Source organism: Pelodiscus sinensis, unplaced genomic scaffold (assembly GCF_049634645.1).
Source record: "Pelodiscus sinensis isolate JC-2024 unplaced genomic scaffold, ASM4963464v1 ctg99, whole genome shotgun sequence".
In the NCBI taxonomy this organism is placed as follows: domain Eukaryota; kingdom Metazoa; phylum Chordata; order Testudines; family Trionychidae; genus Pelodiscus; species Pelodiscus sinensis.
Genome location: NW_027465830.1, coordinates 343,196 through 367,586, shown reverse-complemented (window position 1 = coordinate 367,586; position 24,391 = coordinate 343,196). Strand labels below are relative to the sequence as shown.

The 24,391-nt window shown below is 51.2% G+C and overlaps 1 protein-coding gene across 12 annotated transcripts in view; it reads left to right on the top strand.

Annotated features, from left to right (window-relative positions):
• Positions 1 to 2,298: 2,298 nt before the first annotated feature.
• ST3GAL3 (ST3 beta-galactoside alpha-2,3-sialyltransferase 3) overlaps positions 2,299 to 24,391 on the top strand; it is a 259,919-nt gene continuing 237,826 nt past the window's right edge. For 3 of the 12 annotated variants that reach the window (XM_075914644.1, XM_075914642.1, XM_075914647.1), the window contains exons 1-2: positions 2,300 to 2,392; positions 11,008 to 11,152. In XM_075914644.1, coding sequence (XP_075770759.1) covers positions 11,139 to 11,152 — 14 coding nt within the window. In that variant the 5' untranslated portion in view covers positions 2,300 to 2,392; positions 11,008 to 11,138. Of the gene's footprint in view, positions 2,457 to 11,007; positions 11,153 to 24,391 lie in introns of all 12 variants that reach the window. The other 9 variants (XM_075914643.1, XM_075914638.1, XM_075914639.1 and 6 more) reach the window with 8 other exon arrangements.

The window sequence follows — 24,391 nt, the reverse complement described above, 5'->3', positions numbered from 1 at the left end:
TCCGTGCTTACAAACGGGGCGGTCGCCATGTAACACTATGGGATACGAGATACAAACAGTTCAAGTTACAGACCAAGTGTTGGTCCGTAACTCATTCGTAACTGGGAAAGCGGCTGTATTGCAGAGGTGGGGACTATGGGCAGAGGTATGGAGGGGGGTGGGGCAGTGCAGTGGAGTGGTGCACTGCAGAGGAGGGGGCTGCGTGGGGCAGAGGGATGGAGGGGGCGGGACAGTGCAGTGGGGTGGTGCACTGCAAAGGTGGGGGCTGTGTTGGGGAGAAGGATGGATGGGGTGGGCAGTGCAGTGGGGTGATGCTCTGCAGTGGGGTGGTGCACTGCAGAGGTGGGGGCTGTGTGGGGCAGAGGGATGGAGGGGGCGGGCAGTGCAGTAGGGTGATGCTGTGCAGAGGTGGGGGCTGTGTGGGGCAGAGGGATGGAGGGGGGCAGTGCAGTGGGGTGGTGCACTGCAGAGGTGGGGGCTGTGTGGGGCAGAGGGATGGAGGGGGCGGGCAGTGCAGTAGGGTGATGCTGTGCAGAGGTGGGGGCTGTGTGGGGCAGAGGGATGGAGGGGGGCAGTGCAGTGGGGTGGTGCACTGCAGAGGTGGGGGCTGTGTGGGGGAGAAGGATGGAGGGGGGCAGTGCAGTGGGGTGGTGCTCTGCAGAGGTGGGGGCTGTGTGGGGGAGAAGGATGGAGGGGGGCAGTGCAGTGGGGTGGTGCTCTGCAGAGCTGAGGGCTGTGTGGGGCAGAGGGATGGAGGGGTAGTAGTGCAGTGGGGTGATGCTCTGCAGAGCTGAGGGCTGTGTGGGGCAGAGGGATGGAGGGGGCAGTGCAGTGGGGTAGTGCACTGCAGAGGTGGGGGCTGTGTGGGGCAGAGAGATGAGGGGGGGCAGTGCAGTGGGGTGATGCTGTGCAGTGGGGTGGTGCACTGCAGAGGTGGGGGCTGTGTGGGGCAGAGGGATGGAGGGGGGCAGTGCAGTGGGGTGATGCTGTGCAGTGGGGTGATGTTCTGCAGAGGTGGGGGCTGTGTGGGGCAGAGGGATGGAGGGGGGGCAGTGCAGTGGGGTGATGCTGTGCAGTGGGGTGGTGCACTGCAGAGGTGGGAGCTGTGTGGGGCAGAGGGATGGAGGGGGGCAGTGTAGTGGGGTGATGCTGTGCAGTGGGGTGATGCTCTGCAGAGGTGGGGGCTGTGTGGGGCAGAGGGATGGAGGGGGGCAGTGCAGTGGGGTGGTGCACTGCAGAGGTGGGGGCTGTGTGGGGCAGAGGGATGGAGGGGGGGCAGTGCAGTGAGGTGATGCTGTGCAGTGGGGTGGTGCACTGCAGAGGTGGGGGCTGTGTGGGGCAGAGGGATGGAGGGGGGCAGTGCAGTGGGGTGATGCTGTGCAGTGGGGTGATGCTCTGCAGAGGTGGGGGCTGTGTGGGGCAGAGGGATGGAGGGGGGCAGTGCAGTGGGGTGATGCTCTGCAGAGGTGGGGGCTGTGTGGGGCAGAGGGATGGAGGGGGCAGTGCAGTGGGGTGATGCTGTGCAGTGGGGTGGTGCACTGCAGAGGTGGGGGCTGTGTGGGGCAGAGGGATGGAGGGGGGGCAGTGCAGTGTGGTGATGCTCTGCAGTGGGGTGATGCTCTGCAGAGGTGGGGGCTGTGTGGGGCAGAGGGATGGAGGGGGGCAGTGTAGTGGGGTGATGCTGTGCAGTGGGGTGATGCTCTGCAGAGGTGGGGGCTGTGTGGGGCAGAGGGATGGAGGGGGGCAGTGCAGTGGGGTGATGCTCTGCAGAGGGATGGAGGGGGGCAGTGCAGTGGGGTGATGCTCTGCAGAGGTGGGGGCTGTGTGGGGCAGAGGGATGGAGGGGGCAGTGCAGTGGGGTGATGCTGTGCAGTGGGGTGGTGCACTGCAGAGGTGGGGGCTGTGTGGGGCAGAGGGATGGAGGGGGGCAGTGCAGTGGGGTGATGCTCTGCAGAGGTGGGGGCTGTGTGGGGCAGAGGTATGGAGGGGGGGGCAGTGCAGTGGGGTGATGCTCTGCAGACGGATGGAGGGGGGGCAGTGCAGTGGGGTGATGCTCTGCAGACGGATGGAGGGGGGGGCAGTGCAGTGGGGTGATGCTCTGCAGTGCACTGGTCCTCCCGCCCCGCCCCGCCCCGGGTTCGAGTCCCGCTGTCCCGAGCGGCCTTGGAGCGCCCCCCCCCCCCCCCGTGGCGACTCGGGTCGAGCGGCGGGTCCCGCCCCTCCCCTGCCATTGGGCGGCGGGAAGACCCCTGAGCGCTCCGATTGGGCAGCGGCGCCAGCCAATGGGCGCAGGAGGCTCCGCGCGGGGATTGGCCGGGCCGCCCCGCCCCGTCGGGGGATTGGCCGCTGCGGCCCCTGGAGCAGCCTGAGCCCGGCCGGGGGCGCAGCGCCGGTGAGAGCGGGGCCCGGGGGCACGGCCGCTCCCCCCCCCCCCCCCGAGCCAGGCAAGGGCCAGGGTACGCGCCGGCCGGCGGGAGCGTGCGGGGGGAGGGGGGGTGAATGGCCGGCGCGGGACAGGCGGGGGGGTGAATGGCCGGCGCGGGACAGGCGGGGGGGGGGTGAATGGCCGGCGCGGGACAGGCGGGGGAGGGGGAATGGCCGGCGCGGGACAGGCGGGGGGGGGGAGGGGGGTGAATGGCCGGTGCGGGACAGGCGGGGGGGGGAGGGGGGTGAATGGCCGGCGCGGGACAGGCGGGGGGGGGAGGGGGGTGAATGGCCGGCGCGGGACAGGCGGGGGGGGGGAGGGGGGTGAATGGCCGGCGCGGGACAGGCGGGGGGGGGAGGGGGGTGAATGGCCGGCGCGGGACAGGCGGGGGGGGGAGGGGGGTGAATGGCCGGCGCGGGACAGGCGGGGGGGGGGGAGGGGGGTGAATGGCCGGCGCGGGACAGGCGGGGGGGGAGGGGGGAATGGCCGGCGCGGGACAGTCCGGGGGGAGGGGGAATGGCCGGCGCGGGGGCGCTCCGGGCGCTGGCGGGCTGTGGGTGTGAGTTCCCGGCCCTCCCCCGGGGCCCGCGGCCGATCCCGGCGGGGCCCGCTCCAGTCCCGCTGGCGGGGGTGCCGCGCCAGGGGGCTGCCTGCAGGCCCGGCAGGGTGCGTGGGCAGCGGGACCATCTCCCCGTGACAGCTGGTCTCCAGGAGGGGAGGGCCCCCGTGCGTCTGGCCAGAAGGCTGAGCGCTGCTGGCTGCCAGGAGGGATGAGCTGCAGGCACCGGCAATTCACCCTCTTGAAAAGCTGGGAAGAGCCTTGCTGAAGAATCCCTTCCACTCTCCCTAGAGTCCATGGGTCACCTCAGCTGCCCTTGTGCTCAGTGGTATCAGAGACAGGGACTTCTGCCTGCCACTAGAAACATTCCGAATGGAGTAAATCAATAGCCTTGAATAGTTATCCTTCCAGTCAAGGGTGGATTAAGATTGCTCCTTTACCGCAATTCTTAAACCTGTTATGAGACTCTTTCCTGGCTATGTCTGTTCTCCTGTCTTCCCCACACATGTTTTTGCCAGCTATTACCTGAAGGGCACTGCTCATAAATTGTAGCCTAAATTTTCCCCAGTGTAGCCTGAGCTTCTGTAAATAAAAGAAGTTCAACTTGTGAGGATGGTGCACTTTTTTATTTACCATTGATTTAATCTTGGTGAAATTGTCAATCCAGGCGTGGGTATTGTCACTTGATGGACTCCATAGGTGGAAAATCCTTACCCAGATAAAAATGCTTAGAACTGTTTCTCGGTGGAGGCAGGCTCTTCACTTGTACTGTTGTGGCCTTCAGCGTCTCAGTGGTGGAAAGGAAAAGAACTCTTGCTATCCACCACAGTTAGTGTGACTTACATGGTTGTGTCTGATGAGGAAACCTATGAGGACAATGGAGAGGATACTGCATTTAGTGGCTGAGGACATAAGACCACAATAGCTATCTTGGCCACTGTGGGAGCATTACCTTGCTGTAATGTGGCTATCTCCCCTTTTCCCCTTGTCGTGAGGCCTCTTGGTGAAGGAGGTGGTATACTGGCATGCTTCAAGTGAGGTAGAAGAGGGCTGCTCTTATTTTTCCCTCCAGAGGTCCCCGATTTTTATCTGTAGGCAACTCCGTTGCTAGACTAATTGTGACCAGGGTTCCCTGAGATGTAGCAATGAAGAAGTTTCTTAATTATCCACTTAATATTAACGTTTCAAAGTAATCTGAGGAATTCTGAGGGTCGTTGTGGGAGTGTCACTGCTAAACCCGGTCACGATGCTAGAAACTGTAAAGGTCAAGGGGTCTGTCATGCAGTACTGGAAGGTCAGAAGACTGAGCTAAGCAGTATGCAATTCTTTGCTTAATCTTACTCAGGAGTCAAGTGTGTGTAGGGGAGCAATGGGAGTCTGAGCTGCTTCCCCCTTGGATAACCGTATTACCTGTAGCACTGCCTCATGTTCCATTTGTCCTGCAAGTAGAAAGATAAAGGTTTTCTTTCAGTATAGTGCTGTTCTGCTGACCGGTAGTGATAGGGTGGTATAATGCATGCGTCACTGTTCCTGTGCAGCGAATGAAACAAAAAACAGGACTATGTAGCACTTTAAAGACTAACAAGACTGTTTGTTACTCTTTAAAGTGCTACATAGTCCTGTTTTTTGTTTCAGCTACACCAGGCTCCATTTCTATCACTGTGCAGTGAATGTTACTCATGGTTATGGTGTCAAGTGTTGTTTCCTTTCAAAATGCCCAAAGGTGTCTCTGGGGTTATAGCCGGGGCCCTACCAAATTCATGGTCATGGAAAATGTGTGAGAGACTGAATCTGGTCTTTTGTGCACTTTTACCCTCTACTATATACATTTAATGGGGGAGACCAGCTTTTCTCAAATCGAGGGTCCTGATCCAAAAGGCAGCCATATAACTTACATCACTTAGGGGTGTGAATAAACTCCCCCAAAGTGAGGACAAGGACTAAGAGTGTCCCAGCTAAAACCAAGATCAATCAGATGGCTTAGTGTAACTAGTAAGTACGTGTTTAAGGGGACCATTCATGGCAATGTTTCCTCTAATCTTTTCTATCCGTCTGTGGAATAATTTTTTCTATGTGGACTGAGGCATGTGCAAATAGAAACACACACCTAGCTGTGTAGCATTTTAAAGACTAACAAGATGCTCTTTCTTGTTAGTCTTTAAAGTGCTACATAGTCCTGTGTTTTGATTCAGCTACCCCAGACTAACACGGCTACATTTCTATCACCTCGCTGTGGGCACTCTGCTAATCAGCTGGATGGCCTTTGAATCTCTCCTGAGTGGCCACCCAAGTGCTTAGCTTGGCCCATCTGCAACCCATGGACCCCTTGTCTGCTCCCCCCCACGTGCCTCTTGTGCGCTGGGCCACTGCAGCCCCACATTTCCTTCTCCTTCCCCTCCCAGCACTTTTGGAGCACCATGAATCTGCTGATTTGCACTCTGTCTCTGCTGGCATGCTGCGAATTAACATGGGGTGGGATAGTTGTAATAAGCCCTAAATCCAGTGTCTTTAGTAAGACCATGATTTTTAGTGTTCAGCAAATTATGAATTTAAGCTCTCAGGGTTGTCTTTTGAAAGTATTTGGCAGTGTTGTGCAGGTGCCCTTTGAGGATGGGGACCGATAGGTCAGTTACGGAGTGATTGTTTTGTGAAAACTCTTGACCCACAGGTGATGATGTCTTGACCCACAGGTGATGTCTTTTGTCTTTTATCATTTTCCTGTGCAAGTTCATCTGAGAGTGTAGTGAATGTTTGTTTGGTTTCACCCTCACGGCTGTGCTTAGGGCACTTAGTACACTGGAAGTGGTATGAGAGACATGCGAGATAGATGGATCTCAAAAGGTGTATTAGGGTGTGTGCTGGTCATTGAAGCAATGGCTTTGTATCTTTCTTTGCAGGGTCTTGTGCCACTTTGGCATCTAAATGAAGAGAGAATTAAATCTCTCATATGAAGAGAGATTAAAAAGACTTGGACTTTTCAGTGTAGAAAAGAGGAGACTAGGGGGATATGATAGGGGTCTATTAGATCATGACTGATATGGAAAAAGTGGCTACAGGCAGGCCCCGGGTTACGTCAGTCCAACTTAAGTCGGACCCCTAGTTACGAACGGGGAGGGGAGCACAGCAAGTGTGGGGTGCCTCCCCCACTGTCGCCGCCTGTGGCGGCGCGGGGGGTGCTTCCCCCCAGCAGACCAGGGAGACGCGGAGCGGCTTTTCTCGCCGTGGAGGACACCGGTGGCGGGACCGCGGCGCGTCTCGGGACCGCCGCCCACGTCCTCTGCGGCGAGAAAAGCCACTCTGCGTCTCCCTGGTCTTTTTTGGGGGAGCAGCACAGCTAATGCGCCCCCCCCCCCCCCCCAGCAGACCAGGCTGCAGCGCTGCAGGGACCAAGGTGCAGCGCTGCAGGGACCTACCCGGTACTGCCCCAGCTGCTCTGTCCCAGGTGTCCAGATTCAGCTGCTGTTGAAACTGATCAGCAGCTGATTCCAGGAAGCCTGGGGCAGAGCAGCTCTGCCTCGGGCTTCCTGTAGTCAGCGCTGGTCAGTTTCAGCAGCTGCTGACTTGGGAACACCTGGGGCAGAGCAGCTGGGATGCTGCAGGGTTGGTCCCACAGTGTCAAGGGTCGGCGCTACCAGACCAACCCAGCAGCACCCCAGCTGCTCTGCCCCAGGCATGTCCGATTCAGCCGCTGCTGGTCAGTTTCAACAGCGGCTGAATCTGGACGCCAGTTCTGACTTACATACAAATTCAACTTAAGAACAAACCTACGGTCCCTATCTTGTACGTAACCCGGGGACTGCCTGTAAAGAAAAGTTATTTACTTATTCCCACAATATAAGAACTAGGGGTCACCCAATGAAAGGAATAGGCAGCAGGTTTAAAACAAACAAAAGGAAGTTTTTCTTTACTCAGCACACAGTCCAGTATCCTGTTTTTTGACAATGACAGGTGCCTCAGAGGGAATGAACAGAACAAGGAATCATTGTCATCTTACCCCTGTTGCCCAAATAGAGGCTAGGGACACTGTTCCTGTCCATCTTGGATAATAGCCATGATGGACTTATCCTCCATGAACTTCTTATAACGGTGTTAAAAAAAACTATATATTGGGTTTCACAGCGTTCTCTGGCAAGAAGTTCCAGAGGTTGACCTGTGCATTGTGTGAAGAAATACTTCCTTTTGTGTTTTAAAACCTGCTGCCTATTAATTTCACTGGGTAGCCACTAATTCTTGTCTTATAGGAACAAGTAAATAACTTTTCCATATTTACTGTCCACGCTAGCCATGATTTTATAGACCTCTATCATATCCCCCCCTTAGTCATCTCTTTTCCATACTGAAAAGTCCCAGTCTTATTCATCTCTCCTTATATAGCAGCTGTTCCATATCTCTAATTTTTATTGCCCTCTTCTGAACCTTCTCCAATGCCAAGATATCTGTTTTGAGATGAGGCAACCACATCTGTACAGGCAGTCCCCGGGTTACGTACAAGATAGGGACTGTAGGTTTGTTCTTAAGTTGAATCTGTATGTAAGTCGGAACTGGTGTCCAGATTCAGCCGTTGCTGAAACTGATCAGTTTCAACAGCGGCTGAATCTGGACGCCAGTTCTGATTTACATACAGATTCAACTTAAGAACCCCAGGCATCCCCAAGTCAGCTGCTGCTGAAACTGATCAGCGGCTGATTCCAGGAAGCCCGGGGCAGGGGCTTCCTGTAGTCAGCCACTGGTCAGTTTCAGCAGCGGCTGACTTGGGGACGCCTGGGGCAGAGCAGCTGGGGTGCTGCTGGGTTGGTCCAGTAGCGCCGCCGCTCCTCGGCACTACTGGACCAACCCAGCAGCACCCCAGCTGCTCTGCCCCACGTGTCCTGATTCAGCTGCTGCTGAAACTGATCAGCAGCGGCTGAATCAGGACGCCTGGGGCAGAGCAGCCGGGGTGCTGCCGGATTGGTCCAGTAGTGCCAAGGAGCGGTGCTGCGGGACCAACCGGCAGCGCCCCACCTGCTCTACCACAGGCCTGGGCTTTGCTCCACGTCTCCCTGGTCTGCTGTGGGGGGGGGGGGCACTAGCTGCACCCCCCCCCCCCCAGCAGACCAGGGACACGGGGAGCAAAGCCACAGCGGCGGCGGCGTGCCGCGCCTCTTCAGAGGCACGGGACCCCTCTGCCTCCCGGCTTTGCTTCAGGTGTCTCTGGTCTGCTGGAGACGGTCCCCAGCAGACCAGGGGCACCCGGAGCAGCTTTTCTCGCCCCAGAGGTCGAGGTGGCGGGACCGCTGCGCTCTGGGCGGTCCCGCTGCCTGCGAGCTCCGGGGCGAGAGAGCCCCGTTCGTAAGTGCGGATCCGACATAAGTCGGATCCGCGTAACTCGGGGACTGCCTGTACTCAGTAATCAAGATGTGGACATACCATGGATTGATATAGAAGCAATAAGATATTTTCTGATTTATTCTCTCTCCATTTCTCAATTGTTCCCAACTTTTTGTTTGCTTTTTTTTGACTGCTGCTGCATATTGAGTGGATGTTTTGAGAGAACTATCCACAATGACTCCGAGATCTCTCTGAGTTGTAATAACGAATTTAGTCCTCATCATTTTGTACATATAATTGGGATTATGTTTTCCAACATGCATTACTTTGCATTTATCAAAATTAACATTCATTTGCCATTTTTGTTGCCCAGTTGCCTAATTTTGTGAGATCTTTTTGAAGCTTTTCACAGTCTGCTTTGGACTTAACTATCTTGAGCAGTTCTGTAACATCTGCAAATGTTGCTACCTCCCTGTTTACCTCTTTCTTCAGATGATTTATGAGCATGTTAAATAGTATTGGTCCCAGCATGGACCCCTGGAGGACACCACTAGTTAGTTCTCATCAGTCTGAAAACTGACTGTTTATTCCTACCCTTGTTTCCTACTTTTTAACCAGTTATCAGAGGACCTTCCCTCTTATCCCATGACAGCTTACTTTGCTTAAGAGTCTTTGGCAAGGGATCTTATCTTGTCAAAGGCTTTCTGGAAATCTTTGTCTGTTATATCCATTGGATCTGATACGTTTTCCCTTTACAAAAACCATGTTGACTTCCCCCCTCAAAATTAAGTTCATCCATGTTTCTGACAATTTATTATAGTGTCAACCAACTTGCCTGGTACTGAAGTTAGACTTATTGGCCTGTAATTGCCAGGACCACCTCAAGAGCCCTTTTTAAAAATTGGCTTCATGTTAGCTATCTTCCAGTCATTTGGTACAGAAGATGATTTAAAGCAGGGATGGGGAACCTTTTTTGGGCTGGGGACTATTGACCCACAGAAAAATACATTGAGGGCCACGCACAAGTGAGAAGTGGAAAAAGCCCTCACTGTGGCCCCCGACTGACAAGGAGAAAGACCCTCCCCACACTCCCCTCGCACACCAGAGCCTAGTGGGGGTCCAGCCTAGTAGATTTTGTGCGCTCCATCTCCCAGGGGACTGGCAGGGGGGCTGGAGTGCCAGTGCGGGCTCCCATCTAAAAAGAATGGCTCAGGTTTGGGAATTTCCCTCGTGCTGAGCCAGGAAGACTGATGCAAAGAAGTCATGTAGTTTCTCCGCAATGATCAAATTGTCCTTGAGTGCTTGTTTAGCATCTCAGTTTTCCCTGGCTCCACTGATTGTTTAGCAAGTTTCCTGCTTCTAATGTATTTTTTAAAAAAATTGCTGTTACTTTTCTGAGATTTGGCTAGCTGATCTTCACATTCCTTTTTGCCTTCCTTATATTTTTACACTTCATCTGACAGCATTTATGTTCCTTTTTATTTTCCTCACTAGGATTTAACTTTCACTTCTTAAATGATATCTCTTTATCCTTCGTTGCTTCTTTTATTTGATTAAGCTGCAGTGGCACTATTTTAGTTTTTTTACTATATTTTTAATGTGGAGGTGTACATTTAAGTTGAGCTACCACTATGGTGACTTTGAAAAGCTTCCATGCAGCTTGCGGAGGTTTTGCTTTTGGCACTCTACTCTTTCATTTCTGTTTAACCTCATTTTTGTGTAGCTCCCCTTTCTGAAATAAAAGGGTGCAGCTTTGGGCTGCTGTGGTGTTTTTCCCACCACAGGGATGTTAAATTTAATCCTATTATGGTCACTTTACCAAGTAGTCCTGCTATTTTCACCTCTTGGACCAGGTCCTGCGTTCCATTTGGGACTAAATCAAGAATTTCCCCTCCTCTTGTAGGTTCCAGAACCAGCTGCCCCGTGTGTGCACAAACACAGTCCCCTCCCCAAATGTGGCACCCCCCATGCTCCCAGCACTTTGCCCTGAGTCCCTCCTTAAGGACCCAAACAATGTCGGGTGAATGTGTGACCCAACAATCTAAACCCTTCAGTCCACCAGTTACTTCAAGTTTTTCTATTCTTTTAACTAGCATGTTGGTGTAGTGCAGTCTGTCATACAGCGTTAACTGACACCTTTGAGGGTGACTCGGCTGAACTCAGGAAACGGTGTTTTGTGCTGTCTCCTGCTGGTGAGAGCAGTAGATGTAAAATGTAAGAACACAAGTGAGTTTTCTTCTGCTTTGCTGATTAAGAACCCTGCAATGAGAGTACGGGGTAGTTGAGGGAAACAACATCTGTAATTCCACACACCGTATTGGTTCTCAGGAGTGACTGCATTCGCTGAATGTTACCTCTTGCTACTGACAACGTCCAGGCTGTTTCCCTTGGAAGAAGCTTGTTTCAGAGTCTCCTTGGCTGTGATAGGCTGGGACTGTGTTCTATGAGGTCAGGTGGCTACACGCACACAGGGAATTGGAAGTGAGTGGGCTTCTTGTTATTCTGGAGTGTCGCAGTGGCTTTTCAGAATGGCAGTTACTGACTGAGCCCGGAGGTTTATTTAGAACAGCAGTGTGAGTTTCTCTGGCGGCAGATTTGGATAACTTGTTTTACACTGATCAGAACACTGACTTGCTTCTTGACAGCATCATGTTTGTATTGCACTTGCTCTGAATGAACAGCAAGCTGGACGGTTCCAATGGCTTTTCTCTTCCAGGACATGTAGAAGAGCGGAGTTTGTATGAAGATGGGAGTGTTGGTGTTCATGCGTAACCTGCTGCTGGCCCTTTGTCTCTTTCTGGTACTTGGATTTCTTTATTACTCAGCGTGGAAGCTGCACCTTCTCAGATGGGAGGACACAAGTAAGTACAGGAGCTCTTGCTAATACCTCTTTAAATGCCTATGCAGTACTTGTGACATGGGGATATGGTTTTGAGTTTGTGTGTTTCTCGTTTGATGGTGGTGGGGTGATGGGAATAAACCCTAGAGCAAGGGTGGGCAATAATTTTAGAAGGGGGGGGAGGGTGCTTCACTAATTTTTGAAGTGGCCACAGGCTGCCCTGGAAGGGCGGGGTCTCTGGTGGAAGGGGAGGGGCCAGGACACTACCATGTTCTCCCTCCTGCAGACCCTGCTTGGCAGGAGGAGACTTCACGAACTCCCTCAGTCAGGGCCTGAGAGCGGGGGGAGCATGTGAAGTCTCGCACCCTGCCCCCACCCTGCAAGGGATGCACAGCACTTAGGCTGTGTCTACACTGGCGTGACCTTGCAAAAAACAGCCGCTCTTGCGCAAAAACTTGCTGCCTGTCTACACTGGCCGCGTGTTCTTGCGCAAGTAAACTGACGTTCTAATGTGTGAAATCAGGGCTTCTTGCACCAGAACTCTGACACTCCCGCTCAGGAATGAGCCCTTTTGCACAAATGTTCTTCCGCAAGAGGCCAGTGCAGACAGGCAACATGACTTTCTTGCGCAAGAAAGCCTTATGGTTAAAATGGCCATCGGAGCTTTCTTGTGCAAGACACGCCAGTGTAGACGTATTAGAGTGAAAGTGCTGTGTGCCCCTTGCAGGGCAGGAGGAGACCTCATGTACTCCAAGGAGGGTGCAACGCTGGCAGGGTGGGGGTAGGGAGCAAGAAACTTTGCGTGTCCCTCCCGCCCCCACTTATTGGCCTGCGGGCATGGGTGTGGCAGGGTGTTTGTGGCCTGGATCCACCTGCTTGTGGGCCAGGTGTGGCCCGCAGAGGCCCCTTTGCCCACCCCTGCCCTAGAGCCTTCAGCATACTACAGGGTCAATGTGTAACTATTTACAGACCCTCTCTATGGTTTGGGATTATCAGTGGGGACAAGAACAAAGTTCGTGTGTCTAATCTACGACTTCTGAGTTGGCAATTTTTAGATTTTATTTATTTTGTGGATATGGGATCCTTAATTCTATTGCCTAAACTAATTGATCTTTGGAACTATTTGTATCTGTTCTGGGATGAGGCTCTGCTCACTGGGTGAACTTTTTGATCCTTTTGGTTTGTGTCAAGTGGGTCAAGTCAGGTGCTCGCGCTCTGGGTGTTTTTTCAGCAGGCTCTTTTTTCCATCTCTGGATTTTTATATTCTCTATCTGGCGTCTCCTTATTTCTTCCCACATCACTTCTCATTTTCCCTTTCTCTACTATCTTCTGTACTTGCCATGTTGGTCATGTTGTCTCCATCACCCAGCTTAAAAATAATGAAAAGCTTTTGTAGTAACTCATGTTTGCATATAACTTTGATCTGTAGCTGGTGTTTTTTCATTGTACTCTTTCTGTAGTAAAGGGTATGCCTACCTTCTACCTCTCTTGTTTTCCTACCACATGTTGTCTGATGATTAACATCTTGTCTGTAAGCACCTGGCTCCCCCTTATAATGTTATTCAGACATCAGGGATGCTGCTGTTGAGTTTGTTTTGAACTTGTCTGGTGTTAGAATAGGTTGGAAGATTATAAGACCTTCTGGGCAGGGATTGTCATCTTGTGTATGTTCAGCAGCCAGTATAATGTGGCTTCAGTCCTGACTGGTGCCTTTGGGTGCTATTACAATATTAATAGCTCCGGATATTAATAACCTACGGGAAGTGCTTCCAACAGAGTGAGGTTTTCAAGTGAATGCATTGTGGTAAGATGCAATGGCACAGTCTGTCAATCTGTCTGAGAATGCTAACAGCAGGGCACAAGTCATTCAACAAGTTCTTGGATTGCATTGGAAACAATTTTTTATTTTAGAAGGTTGAAAAAGCTACTGGAGGGAAGCTGTTCTAGATTTGATTTTAACAAATAGGGAGGAACTGGTTGAGAATTTGAAAGTGGAAGGCAGCTTGGGTGAAAGTGATCATGAAATCACAGAGTTCCTGATTGTAAGGCCGGGGTGTGCAACCAATTCTGAAGCAGTAGCTGCTGTAGTGGTTACTCTGCTATAGTGAGCTAGCCACACTCAACCGGCAAAATAGCCACATTGTTCAAACCCACTAGCCACACTCAACTGGCCACATGGAGTGGCTAGCATGTTGGAAACCATGGTTCTAAATGGCAGAAGGGAGAACAGCAAAATAAAGACAATGGATTTCAGGATAGGCATATTAGCTGTTGGGCAATAGAGTAGTCAACTAATCGCATGAATTCTTAGCAGTTAGTCAACTATCCTAAAGTCCCTAAGGGCAGGGCTGGCGGCCAGTGTGCTTTGGCTCCACTCCCGGGGAGCACCTGTATCAGAGGCAACAGTGTGGGGTGCCAGGCAGAAGCCGGTGCACGGTGGGAACCAGTTTAAAAACCAGCTCTTTGTGCAGACCAGCTGCCTGTCACTCTGTGCTGCTGCCTCTGATACAGAGGCAGCAGTGTGAGGTGGCAGCAGCCCCTGTCCATGGGGATCTGAGCTCCTCACGGACAGAGGCTGCTTTGTGGCAGCCTCCCCTCCCCAATAGAGGCAGCAGCGCGAGGTGAGGCGGGGGAGGACCGGCAGCACCGCGGAGACGATGCTGGGGGGAACCAGCTTTTAAACCAGCACCCCCCAACACCAGCTCTGCTCCCCCCGCCCTTGCTGCCTCTGACACAGCAAGGGGCAGCAAGGATGGGGGATGCCAGTAGTTGACTAGATTAACTGATAAGCCCAGGCAGTCAAGTAAATTCCGAGAGCTGGTAGATAAGGTCCCATGGGAAGCAAGACTGAGACAGTTAATAGTTTTTCAAAAGGACATTATTAAGGGAGCAAGAGCAAACGATTCCACTGCATAGAAAAGAGAGAGAGTCCGGCAAGAGACCCCCTTAGCTTAACCAGGAGATCTTAAATGATCTAAAAATCAAAAAGGTGTCGTATATAAAGTGGAAAGTAGGTCAAATTATAAACGATGAATAGAAGCAAACAACAAGTATGTAGGGGCAAGATTAGGAAAGTGAAGGCACAAAATGGGCTCAGTCTAACTAGACATAAAAGCTAACAAGAAAACATTCTAGAGCTATATTAGAAGCAAGAGGAAGCCCAAGGACAGGGCAGGCCCATTGCTCAGTGAAGAGGGAGAAACAATAACGGAAAACTTGGAAATGGCAGAGGTGCTTAACGATTTCTTTGTGTTTGTTTTCACCAAGAGGTTGGTGGTGATTGGATGCCTAAAATAGTAACTGCTGGAGAAAAAGAAGCAGGCTCAAGAAATTAAAATAGGAAAAGAACAAGTTAAAAATTGTTTAGAAATGTTCAACATCTTCAGGTCACGTGGGCCTGATGAAATGCACCCTAGAATACTCAAGGAGCTGATAGAGGAGCCATTGCTGTCACCATTGGATTCGGGAGTGTGACAGAGCAGGTTAAAGGGCTTGGTGGAAGGAAAGAGAGGCAGCTCTTGCAGAGGGAACAGCAGCAATCCTGGCTAATTAGGGGCAGCTGAGACAGGGCTGCAAATCAATTAAGGGCCAGGTGAAGCTGATTAGGGCTGCAGACAAAGCCTTTTTAAAAACCTTGGGGGGGGGGGGGAGCTGAGAAGGAGTTTGGAGTTGAGAGAGAAGTTTGGCAAGCGAAGGAAGGGTTTGGAGATGAAGACAACTGATAAGGAGACTGGAGGAGCCAGGCAGAACAGCATCGGCCCTGCTAAAGGTGGCAGGGAGACGACAGAGGGACAAACACCAAAACCAGGCAAACAAGTCTTATACTGGGACTCCTAAACTGTGGGACAGTGGGCCGGTCAGGGGTCAGGGGCCCAGGAGTGGGACTGACCCTGCCACAGGAGAGATTCCAGAAGACAGGAAAAGGGCAAATCTAGTGCCCATATATAAAAAGGGAAATAAGGACAACCCAGGAAACTAAAGACCAATCAGCTTAACTTCTGTGCAGGAAAAGATAATGGAGCAAGTAATTAAGGAATTCATCCGCAAACATCTGGAAGATAATAAGGTGATAGATAACAGCCAGCATGGATTTGTAAAGAACAAATCATGTCAAACCAACCTGAGAGCTTTCTTTCATATGGTAACAAGTTCTGTGGATAATTGGGAAGTGGTAGATGTTGTACCTAGACTTTAGCAAAGCATTTGATAAGGTCTCTTGTGACCTTCTTATCAATAAACTAGGGAAATACAACCTAGATGGTGCTAGATCCTGCCTTGAGGACAGGGGACTGGACTTGATGATCTATTGAGGACCCTTCCAGTTCTAGTGTTCTGTGATTCTAGATCAACGTTTCTCCAAGCGGGCTGTGGGCCCGCTTTGGGTGCATCTAGACTACAAGGGTTTTTTTGGAAAAAGGCATTCTTTCGAAAGAAAATGGAAAGAACGCACGTTTTTTCCAACATTGGTAAGCCTCAATTTATGAGGAAGAACGCCTTTTCTGAAAGAGCTCTTTCGGAAATAGGCATGTGTGGACGCAGAAGAGGGAGTCTTTTTGAAAGAAGAGGAAAGAGGAAAAAGCACAGGTGCCGTGGTGGCCATTCTGTCCACAATCGCAGCTTAAATGCAAGATAGCATCCATTCAGTGAGGATGCTAGCTTTCAAAAAAGCAAATCACTTTTTCAATGCACTTTTGCTGTGTGGAAGCTTCCGAAAAAGCTTCTCTCGAAAGAAGCCTGCAGTCTAGACGTGCCCTTTGAGAGAGCTGCTAATGGGACACTCCAGGTTACTTAACAGCTTCGCAGCCACGGAGCCTTGAGGCTCCCGTTGCCTCCAGTTTGTCATTTGCTGCCACGAGAAGCAGTGGCCTGGGCAACCCTGCTTCCACAGCTTCCTTTGACTGCAAATGGCAAACCAGAGCCAATGGGAGCTGTGAGGCTCTGTGGCTGCAGAGCTGTTAAGTAAACAAACCAGAGCGGCCCGTTAGTAGCTTTCCCAAAGTGAAAGAAACTCTGAGAAACCCTGACCTAGATGGGGCCACTATAAAGTGGGTGCATAACTGGCTGGATAACCATTCTCAGAGAGGAGTTATTAATGGCTCACAATCCTGCTGGAAACGCAGAACAAGTGGGGTTCACAGGGCTCTGTTTTGGGACCAGTTCTGTCAATGTCGTCTTCAACGATTTAGATGATGGCATAGAGAGGATGCTTCTTATTGCAGATGATCCCAAGCTGGGAGAGGGTCATAATTCAAAATGATCTGGGCAAACAGGAGAAATGGTCTGAGATAAACAGGATGAAGTTTAATAAGCACAAATGCAAAGTGCTCCACTTAGGAAGGAAGAATCCATTTCACACATACAGAATGGGAAGCGACTGTCTAGGAAGGGGTACGGCAGAAATGGATCTAGGGGTTATAGTGGACCACAAGCTAAATATGAGTCAACAGTGTGATGCTGTTGCAAAAAAAGCAAACACGACTCTGGGATGCATGAACAGGTGTGTTGTGAGCAAAACTCGTGAAGTCATTCTTCCGCTCTACTCTGCGCTGATTAGGCCTCAGTTGGAGTATTGTGTCCAGTTCTGGGCACCACATTTCAAGAAAGATGTGGAGAAATTGGAGAAGGTCCAGAGAAGAGCAACAAGAATGATGAAAGGTCTAGAGAACACGAGCTATAAAGGAAGGCTGAAAGAATTGGGTTTGTTTAGTTTAGAAAAGAGAAGCTTCAGGGGGGACATGATAGCAGTTTTCAGGTATCTAAAAGAGTGTCACAAGGAGGAGGAGAAAACTTGTTCATCTTGGCCTCTGAGGACAGGACAAGAAGCAAAGGGCTTAGATTGCAGCAACGGGCTTAGGTTGGACATTAGGAAACACTTCTTGTCAGGGTGGTTAAACACTGGGATAAATTGCCTGATCTATTCTGGAGTCTGTTTCTCACGCCTTCCTCTAAAGCAGGGATGGGGAACTGTTTGTGGGTCGGGGGCTGCTGACCCACAGGAAAAATCAATTGGGGGTCGTGCACAAGTGAGAGAGAAAGAAACAAACAAGCCCTCGCTGACGTGGCCTCCAACTAAGAAGGAGAAAGACCCTCCGCACATTCTCCTTGCATACCAGAGCCGGGATGGGGCGGGGGACAGGGACCTGGGCTAGTAGATTCTGTGTACTCCAGCCCCATGGAAGGCAGTGGGGGGACTGGAGCACTAGCCCACGCTCCGCTAAGCTGAGGGGGAACCCTGGGGTCCGGATCCATGCAAGTCTGAGGCTGTATCTGGTCCCCAGGCCTTAGTTTCCCCACTCCTGCTCTGAAGCATCAGCAATTGACCTTAGCTGATGGGACATGGAATGTAATGGACTAATGTTCTGAGTTCATGTAATGAATTATACTACATAGATGCCTGGCTGGTGCATCTGCTCATATTCTCAGAGTCTAAATGATCACCAGATTTTGTCTCGGGAAGGAATTCCCGCCCGATCTGGCGGAGTTTTTGGGAGGGCACTCACCATTACCTTTCTCTACTGCCATGGTCACCAACCAGTTGATCGCGATCGACCGGTCGATCGCAAGGTGTTCGGCCCCCTCCCCCCATATCCCCCCACTCCCGAGAAGCCTCATTACCTACCTCCAGTGACAATGGAGGTAGTGGCAGCTTCCCGCAGGGTGGACGGAAGTCCTGCAGCTTTGCGCCACTTCCGGGGGTTCCAGAAGAGCGCTGGCTGCTCCCCTCCCACAGGTCTGTGGTGTGCCGGGCGCACTGTGGGAGGGGGCATCGGCCCCGGAGGAGGAGCATGGCAGCTTCCCTGTGCTGCAAGAGGGGTGAGTCGGCCCCAGGGCAGGTGCGCGCAGGGGTTTCCCCGCGCCGCGGGAGGGGGGAGTCGGGCTGGAGGAGGCGCGTGCCGGCTTCCCTCTGGGGGGGAATCCTGGGAGGAGGCGGGTGCAGGAGACTCCCTGCCCCCACTGGCACCCCGGCCCTCCTGGCGCCCTGTTCCCTGCCCCCTGCTCCCACTTCCCACCCACAGAACTCTGTCCCCAGCTGCACCCTGTCCCCTGCTGCAGAACCTTGTCCCCACTGGTACTCTGTCCCCTGCCCTCCCTGTACCCTGTTCCCTTCCCCCAGCCGCAGAACTCTGTCCCCACTGGCACCCTGTCCCCTGCCAAAGCACCCACTAGCACCCTTCCCCAGTACTATCTCCCCTGCTCCCACCAACACAGTTGGGCCCATATAAGTGACACTTGGGCGGGAGGGTGTTGGGGCCACACAAGTGAGATCCAAAAAAAACCTCCTCCAACTGACTTTTTTCTGTGGGTCAGTGACCCCTGACTCTAAACAGGTTCCCTGCCCTTCTCAGAAATAAAGACAATGCAGAAACTTTTTGTGTTTGACATGGTATTTTATTTAAAAATGAAGCCTGGCCAACACCCCCCCAATTGGGGCCAAGCCCCCATCTGGCCACAGCATCATCTGCACTCCCCTTTCCCCCAGACTCTACATCTGAGCCTATCATACATTGGAACCCTCTGCCTTGAGCCCCTCACATACCCCGACCCAAATTCCTGAACCCTCACATGCAGAAGTCTGTGGCTTGCTTAGTACCCCAACCCTACATCTGACCCCAACACTGCCCGGCCTGGAGCCCCCTCTGCGAGCCAGCGTCCCCTTATCCTCCTCCTCCTCCTGCATCCAGATTTCCTCTCAGAGCTTGCACCTCTCACCCCTTCCCACACCCAAATCCCTCATTCCCACCGCAGAGACTACACATCCTGTCTCAACCCAGCGTGGGTCCAGCTAGACTGCAGGAGTTTTTCAGGATTCCGGAGATATCCCAGAAAAACTCTTCTGCATCCAGGGATGCGTTTGTTCTTCCGCTTCTTTTAGTGGAAGAGCAAACATGATCTTTCAGTCACCCCATATTCCTCTTTCCACGAGGAATAAGGGGAATTCCAAAAGAAGGGTTTTTTCTGACATTTGGTCCAGTTTAGACAGGCCAAGTGTTGGAAAAATCTCTTCCTACAGAAGAATTGGGGGGAAAAAAGCAGCAGTATAAGGGTTGGGGATAGCAAGTGATGGAGAGGAGGAGAATAGAGAGGGTGGGGCTTCAAGGAAGGGGCGAGGCGGTAGATCTTGTCTTGTTCTGTCATTTAAAAAGTGATCTTGGAGTAAAAAGGTTGGAGACCACTGTTCTACTGCATGGATCCCTTGCTGGGATCATCTAGCCATAATTCACCTACTCAATTCTTTGCCATGGCAGGGGCCTCTGGCATTGGTGCCATCTCCCCTGTTCTCTACTTATATAAAGCAAGAGTGTTGCGATTGCATACAGTATCGGCTGTGAGAGTCTGCATCCAATCCAAGCGCTGCTGCACTTCAATTGGAGCGTCCCACTAAGGGTAGGTGTGCAACAGCAGTTAGCAAAACTACTCTGTCTTGGGAAACTGTCTTGGTTACAACAATCTTGCAGCCCACTGAGATGAAGGAAGGCCATTCATGTGGCCCACTCGCTCGGCTCACTCAGTCTTGGAACACCAGGAACATTCCCGAAGACTAGAAAAAAGCTGACGTTAGGCTAATATTTAAAAAGGGTAAACAGCTGATCCGAGTAAATTATAGGCCTATTGGTCTGACATGGTGTGAGGGCGAGTCAGAGTTCCCCCAACCCTGCACCCCCGTAGCAGCCAGAACAGTCTCCACCAGCCAGCAGAATAGAGAGGGGTTTATTGATTTTTTCCAGAATACAGCACAGCATAGATGTGATGTGGCAATAGGAGGGGGGCTAGGATGCCCCAGACCCCTTAAGGCGGGTGCCTGAGGCCCAAGTCTCCAATCCCCCTCCCTAGGCTGTCTCCATCATGTTTCCAGTCCCAGACTAACTCTTCCTCCCCCCATGTAATTCCTTTGTTCCAACCTCCTTCCCTCTTCCCAGTCAGAATCAGTCAGGGCAGTGTATGGCCCCCCTTCGGGCCGGGCTCACAGACAGGGCCAGTAGGAGACAGCCCAAGCCTAGCGACTAGCAAGACGGCCCACTACATCACACATGGATTGCGGGAAAGGTAATGAAGGGACTGACATGGGACTTGGTGAATAAAGGAGAGTAATGCAATTAATGCAGATCATGAGTTTGAGAGATTGATCCTGTCAACTAATTTAATATTTTCATTTGATGAGATTACAAATTTGGTGGACAATGGGGGTCATCATGTTAATGTAATAGACATCTGTAAGGTGTTTCACTTGCTTCCACACAACTTTGTGATTGGAAAAATACTAGATAGCTGTGAAATTACTGTGGCACCTATTCAATGGATTAAAAGCTAGCTAACTGATAGGTCTGAAAATATAATTGTGACTGGAGATGCGTACACCGAGGACTCTCATGTAGGAATAAAGAAGTTGTTTCACTTCAGAATTTGGCACAGGTGTGAACGTTGCTGGAATACTGTGTCCAGTTCTCATATCGGCATCCTGCTTGAATTGTAGTTGAGTTGTAGAGCGTTTAGAGAACCATAAAACGGTTAAAAGATTAGAAAATATGCTTTATATTAATGGATTCAAGGAGCTCAGTCTGTTTAGCTTATCAGAGAGTGTTAAAGGGTGACTTGTATAGTAAAAAGCCTGTTGTCTCAGGCTCTCTTTTTACTACAATTTGATTTCAATCTATAAATACCTACATGGAGCACGAATATTTAATAATGGATTTTTCAATTTAGCAGAGAAGGTATAAAGTGATCCAGTAGTTAGAAGTTGAAACTAGACAAATTCAGACTAGAAATAAGAACTAAACTTTTAACAGTGAGAGTAACTGATCATTGGAACAATTGACCAAGGATTGTGGTAGACTCTGCTTAAGCCACGGCGCTGGACCCAAATGTGGCCAGTGTGAGCCAGTCAGCACCTCTCAGGCTCTGTCCACAAGGCTAAGCAGCCAGCACTTCCCACAATGCCCTGGTGCTCCTGGCACCTTCTCCCTGGGGGCTAGAAATACCGACACCCTGGACCCGTCTGTTCCAGCCAGCCCGTCGGCTTGCACCTTCCAGTGCTCACCCCGCCTGGGAGACTCCTCGCCGCTGTGGAGCGCGTTCCCAGTGGAGGCCATGTTTAAACGATCCCACCCGCGTGTTGAGCCCCGCATAAACCCAAACCGCACTGCAGGCTGCGGGCTGTGTGTTGAATAGCCCTGTTCCAAAAGATCTACTTCAGGCATTATTTTGGGGGCAGTTCTCTGGCATGTTACGTAGGAGATCAGACTAGTTCACAGGGGCCCTCTCGGGCCTGGAGTCTATGAAATGTGTCCATTAATGACACTTATATTAAGAAGAAAAGGTTTAAAGAGTATTAGAACAGTTAGCTGGATGCGTTTTTGTGTGTCGTTATAATATTTATTGATTGCTGAACAGTATGACCAAAGCATATTTTGGGCTTACTGATGCTTTTTATTAATTTCTGTAGAAGTTTTACAAAATCTCCCAAAAGGTCCTGAAAATCACATGAACAAGAACAGCCGTTCTTCTGCAAAAATTTGCAGAGCGTCTACACTGCATGCGCGTTCTTGCGCAAGTAAATTTACAGTACAGCGTTGGAAAACAGGGCTTCTTCCGTAAGAATTATTCCTCTCCCCGCTAGGAATAAGCCCTCTTGCGCAAGAGCTCTTCCACAAGAAGGCAGTGTAGACAGGCAACAAGAATGTCTTGCGCAAGAGAGCATCCAAACTGCCACGGACACTCTTGCACAAAAGTACATCTCTTCCACAAAAGCACATGGCAGTGTGGATGCACTCTTGTGGAAGACCTTTTGCACAAGAACTCTTGCACAAAACAGTTCTTGTGCAAGAAGCCTGCAGTGTAGACGTAGCCCTCTGGCATGATTTTAGTTAGCTGGAAGTCCACTTATCATGGGTGTAGCCAAGTTTCCCACAGTCCCATAAAGGTTTTTTACAGCCACCAGTCTTGGCTCTCAGTGTTCTGTGCTGTAACTTAGCTCTAATTAACCTCCAAGTGCCCTCTAGACCTCAGTAAGCAGTGGAAGTGTTGGTAATGTTGCTAGAGAATATTGACCGTCTCTGGTTCAGCACCGGTCAGGTCCTGAGGGTGTCTGACTAGAGAGGTTCAGCCGGTAGTAACTTTATGGCCAGTTTCACTTGCTGCAAGGTTCTATATTCTGCAAAAATAGCTATCCCCATTAAAAATTAAGCTTAAGAACAAAATGTATTGGACAGGTTCTCCTAAGAAAGGAATCCACTCTCAGGTGTCTGGATGAACAGTCCTGGTCTTTGCTTCTCTTTGGAAGCTGAATAGAGTTGGGTGAGGGTGGAGAAGTGTGCTCTGGAGTTAGCGTTTGGAGCCTGGAGGGATTAGTTTAGGGCTAGTTACATCAGTGTTCACAGTAGTGAATTCTGGAATAAGGGTTAGGAAAGCAGCTTTCATTTTAAACCTGCTTGAAACTTCCCTAGCCATTTTCCTTTTGGGCTGAACTTTCCAAACCTGATTATTTTTCAAAAATAGAATGTTACCCATGGACTAGTCTCGTAATGATCTGTGGGCAAAGGCTACGTAAATACTGATTAACTGCCCGAAAACACCATGAATGCAGTTAAGATTTAGTGCTCCCTCGTGGGTTTACAGGACATAGAGAATGGATAAACCCAGACCTCTGAAAACCAGGAAGTACAGTTGCTGTTCTGTGTCCAATACTAAACCTGAGTCACTCCTAACAAATTGTGCCACTTTGTATATTCGATGCAGTTCGATGCCATTGTTCCCTTGGGACGCGCTCAGTGATCCTCACTGCTAGGAGCCAGAGTTGCACTGCCTTTGAGGAGAGCTTTCATCGACACAGGAATGAGGGGTCCTTACTTTCAGGCGGGAGCCCCTGCTCTGTGACTCCCTGGCAGGGGAGGATCTCTGAGCTTGGGCTTCAGCCTGAGGTCAAAGCTCTACTGTGTAATGACATGCCGTGCAGTCTGAGCCCGTCAGCTGGCCCAGGCACTGCGACTCTGTGTCTGGGGTTTTAGTGCAGCGTGGACATACCTCCTGTCTCCTTTTGTCTCTCAAATCTAATAATATATGAAAGAATTTTCAAAGAATCAAGCTGAGGAGTTTCAGATTTGCTTGGACAGATGTCGTTGACGTTGCACTAGGTATGTCAAGAAATTGGGGGAGTATGATTGCTTATCTCTGTGTCCTCGGTAGCTTCACTGTCATTCACTGGTGCCTCGCCACTGCACTACTTTACTGGGGAGTTCTAGCCAGCTATTGGCGTATATCACCAGGCAGGGACAGCCACACCTGGTATCCTAGAAGGGATTCTGAGGGCAGGGATGAACATATTTCAGTATCAGGCAACTATTCCGGGGTTTGTGAGAAGCAGATAAATGGTTGCATGCAAGTCAGACTTAGCTAATTGCTGATTATCTGACCTGTCGCTGTCCAGAACCTATGAGGTTTTTTGCCCCTCGTTCTCCACTCTTGTGCACTTTTCCCACTGTCTTTTACATATCTGGGAAGAGTGCAGTTGTATCATCTCTGACTGATGGGCTGGGATGCTGCTTAGAAGGGACAGAATAGGAGAGCGCCTCTTCTCAGAGCTTTCAGGGTTAGCCAGCTTCTGTGTTCTGCAAGGCACCAGTCAGTAGTCGGCTTCCTTACCTCTGTATCAGCACTGCTTTTTTGGCAGGGAATTCCTCTTCTCTTTTTGAGGAGTTGCTGATAGTAAGGGTGGGATTGAGGGGCTTTCTGTGTGCACAGTGTTGCTGCTCACTAGCTTGAGGTAACAAGGGGCTCTCCACAATCTGTATTCCATTTATAGGGGGAAGGAGCTGTCCTGCAAGCCGTCTGCGCTAGACGGTGAAATAGGTCATTTTCAATAGAACGAGAATGCCTCTGGAAGATAAATTCAGCTCTGAGGGGTGAGAACTGTTTCATTCATCTCAAGTGATGTTAGAATCACAGAGCTGGAAGAGACCTCAGGAGTCATCAAGTCCAGCCCCCTGCTCTAGGCAGGACCAATCCCAACTCAATCAACCCAGCCAGGGCTTTGTCAAGCCGAGACTTAAACACCTCTAGGGATGGAGACTCCACCCCCGCCCTAGGGAACCCAGCCCAGTGCTTCACCACCCGCCTAGGGAAATCGTTTTCCCTAATATCCAACCTAGACCTCTCCCACCGCAACTTGAGCCCATTGCTCCTTGTTCTGCATCCGTCACCAGAGGCATAGCGACGGAGGGGCGGGGGCACCCCCGGGCACCACGTTAGGGGGGCGCTGGATTGGTGT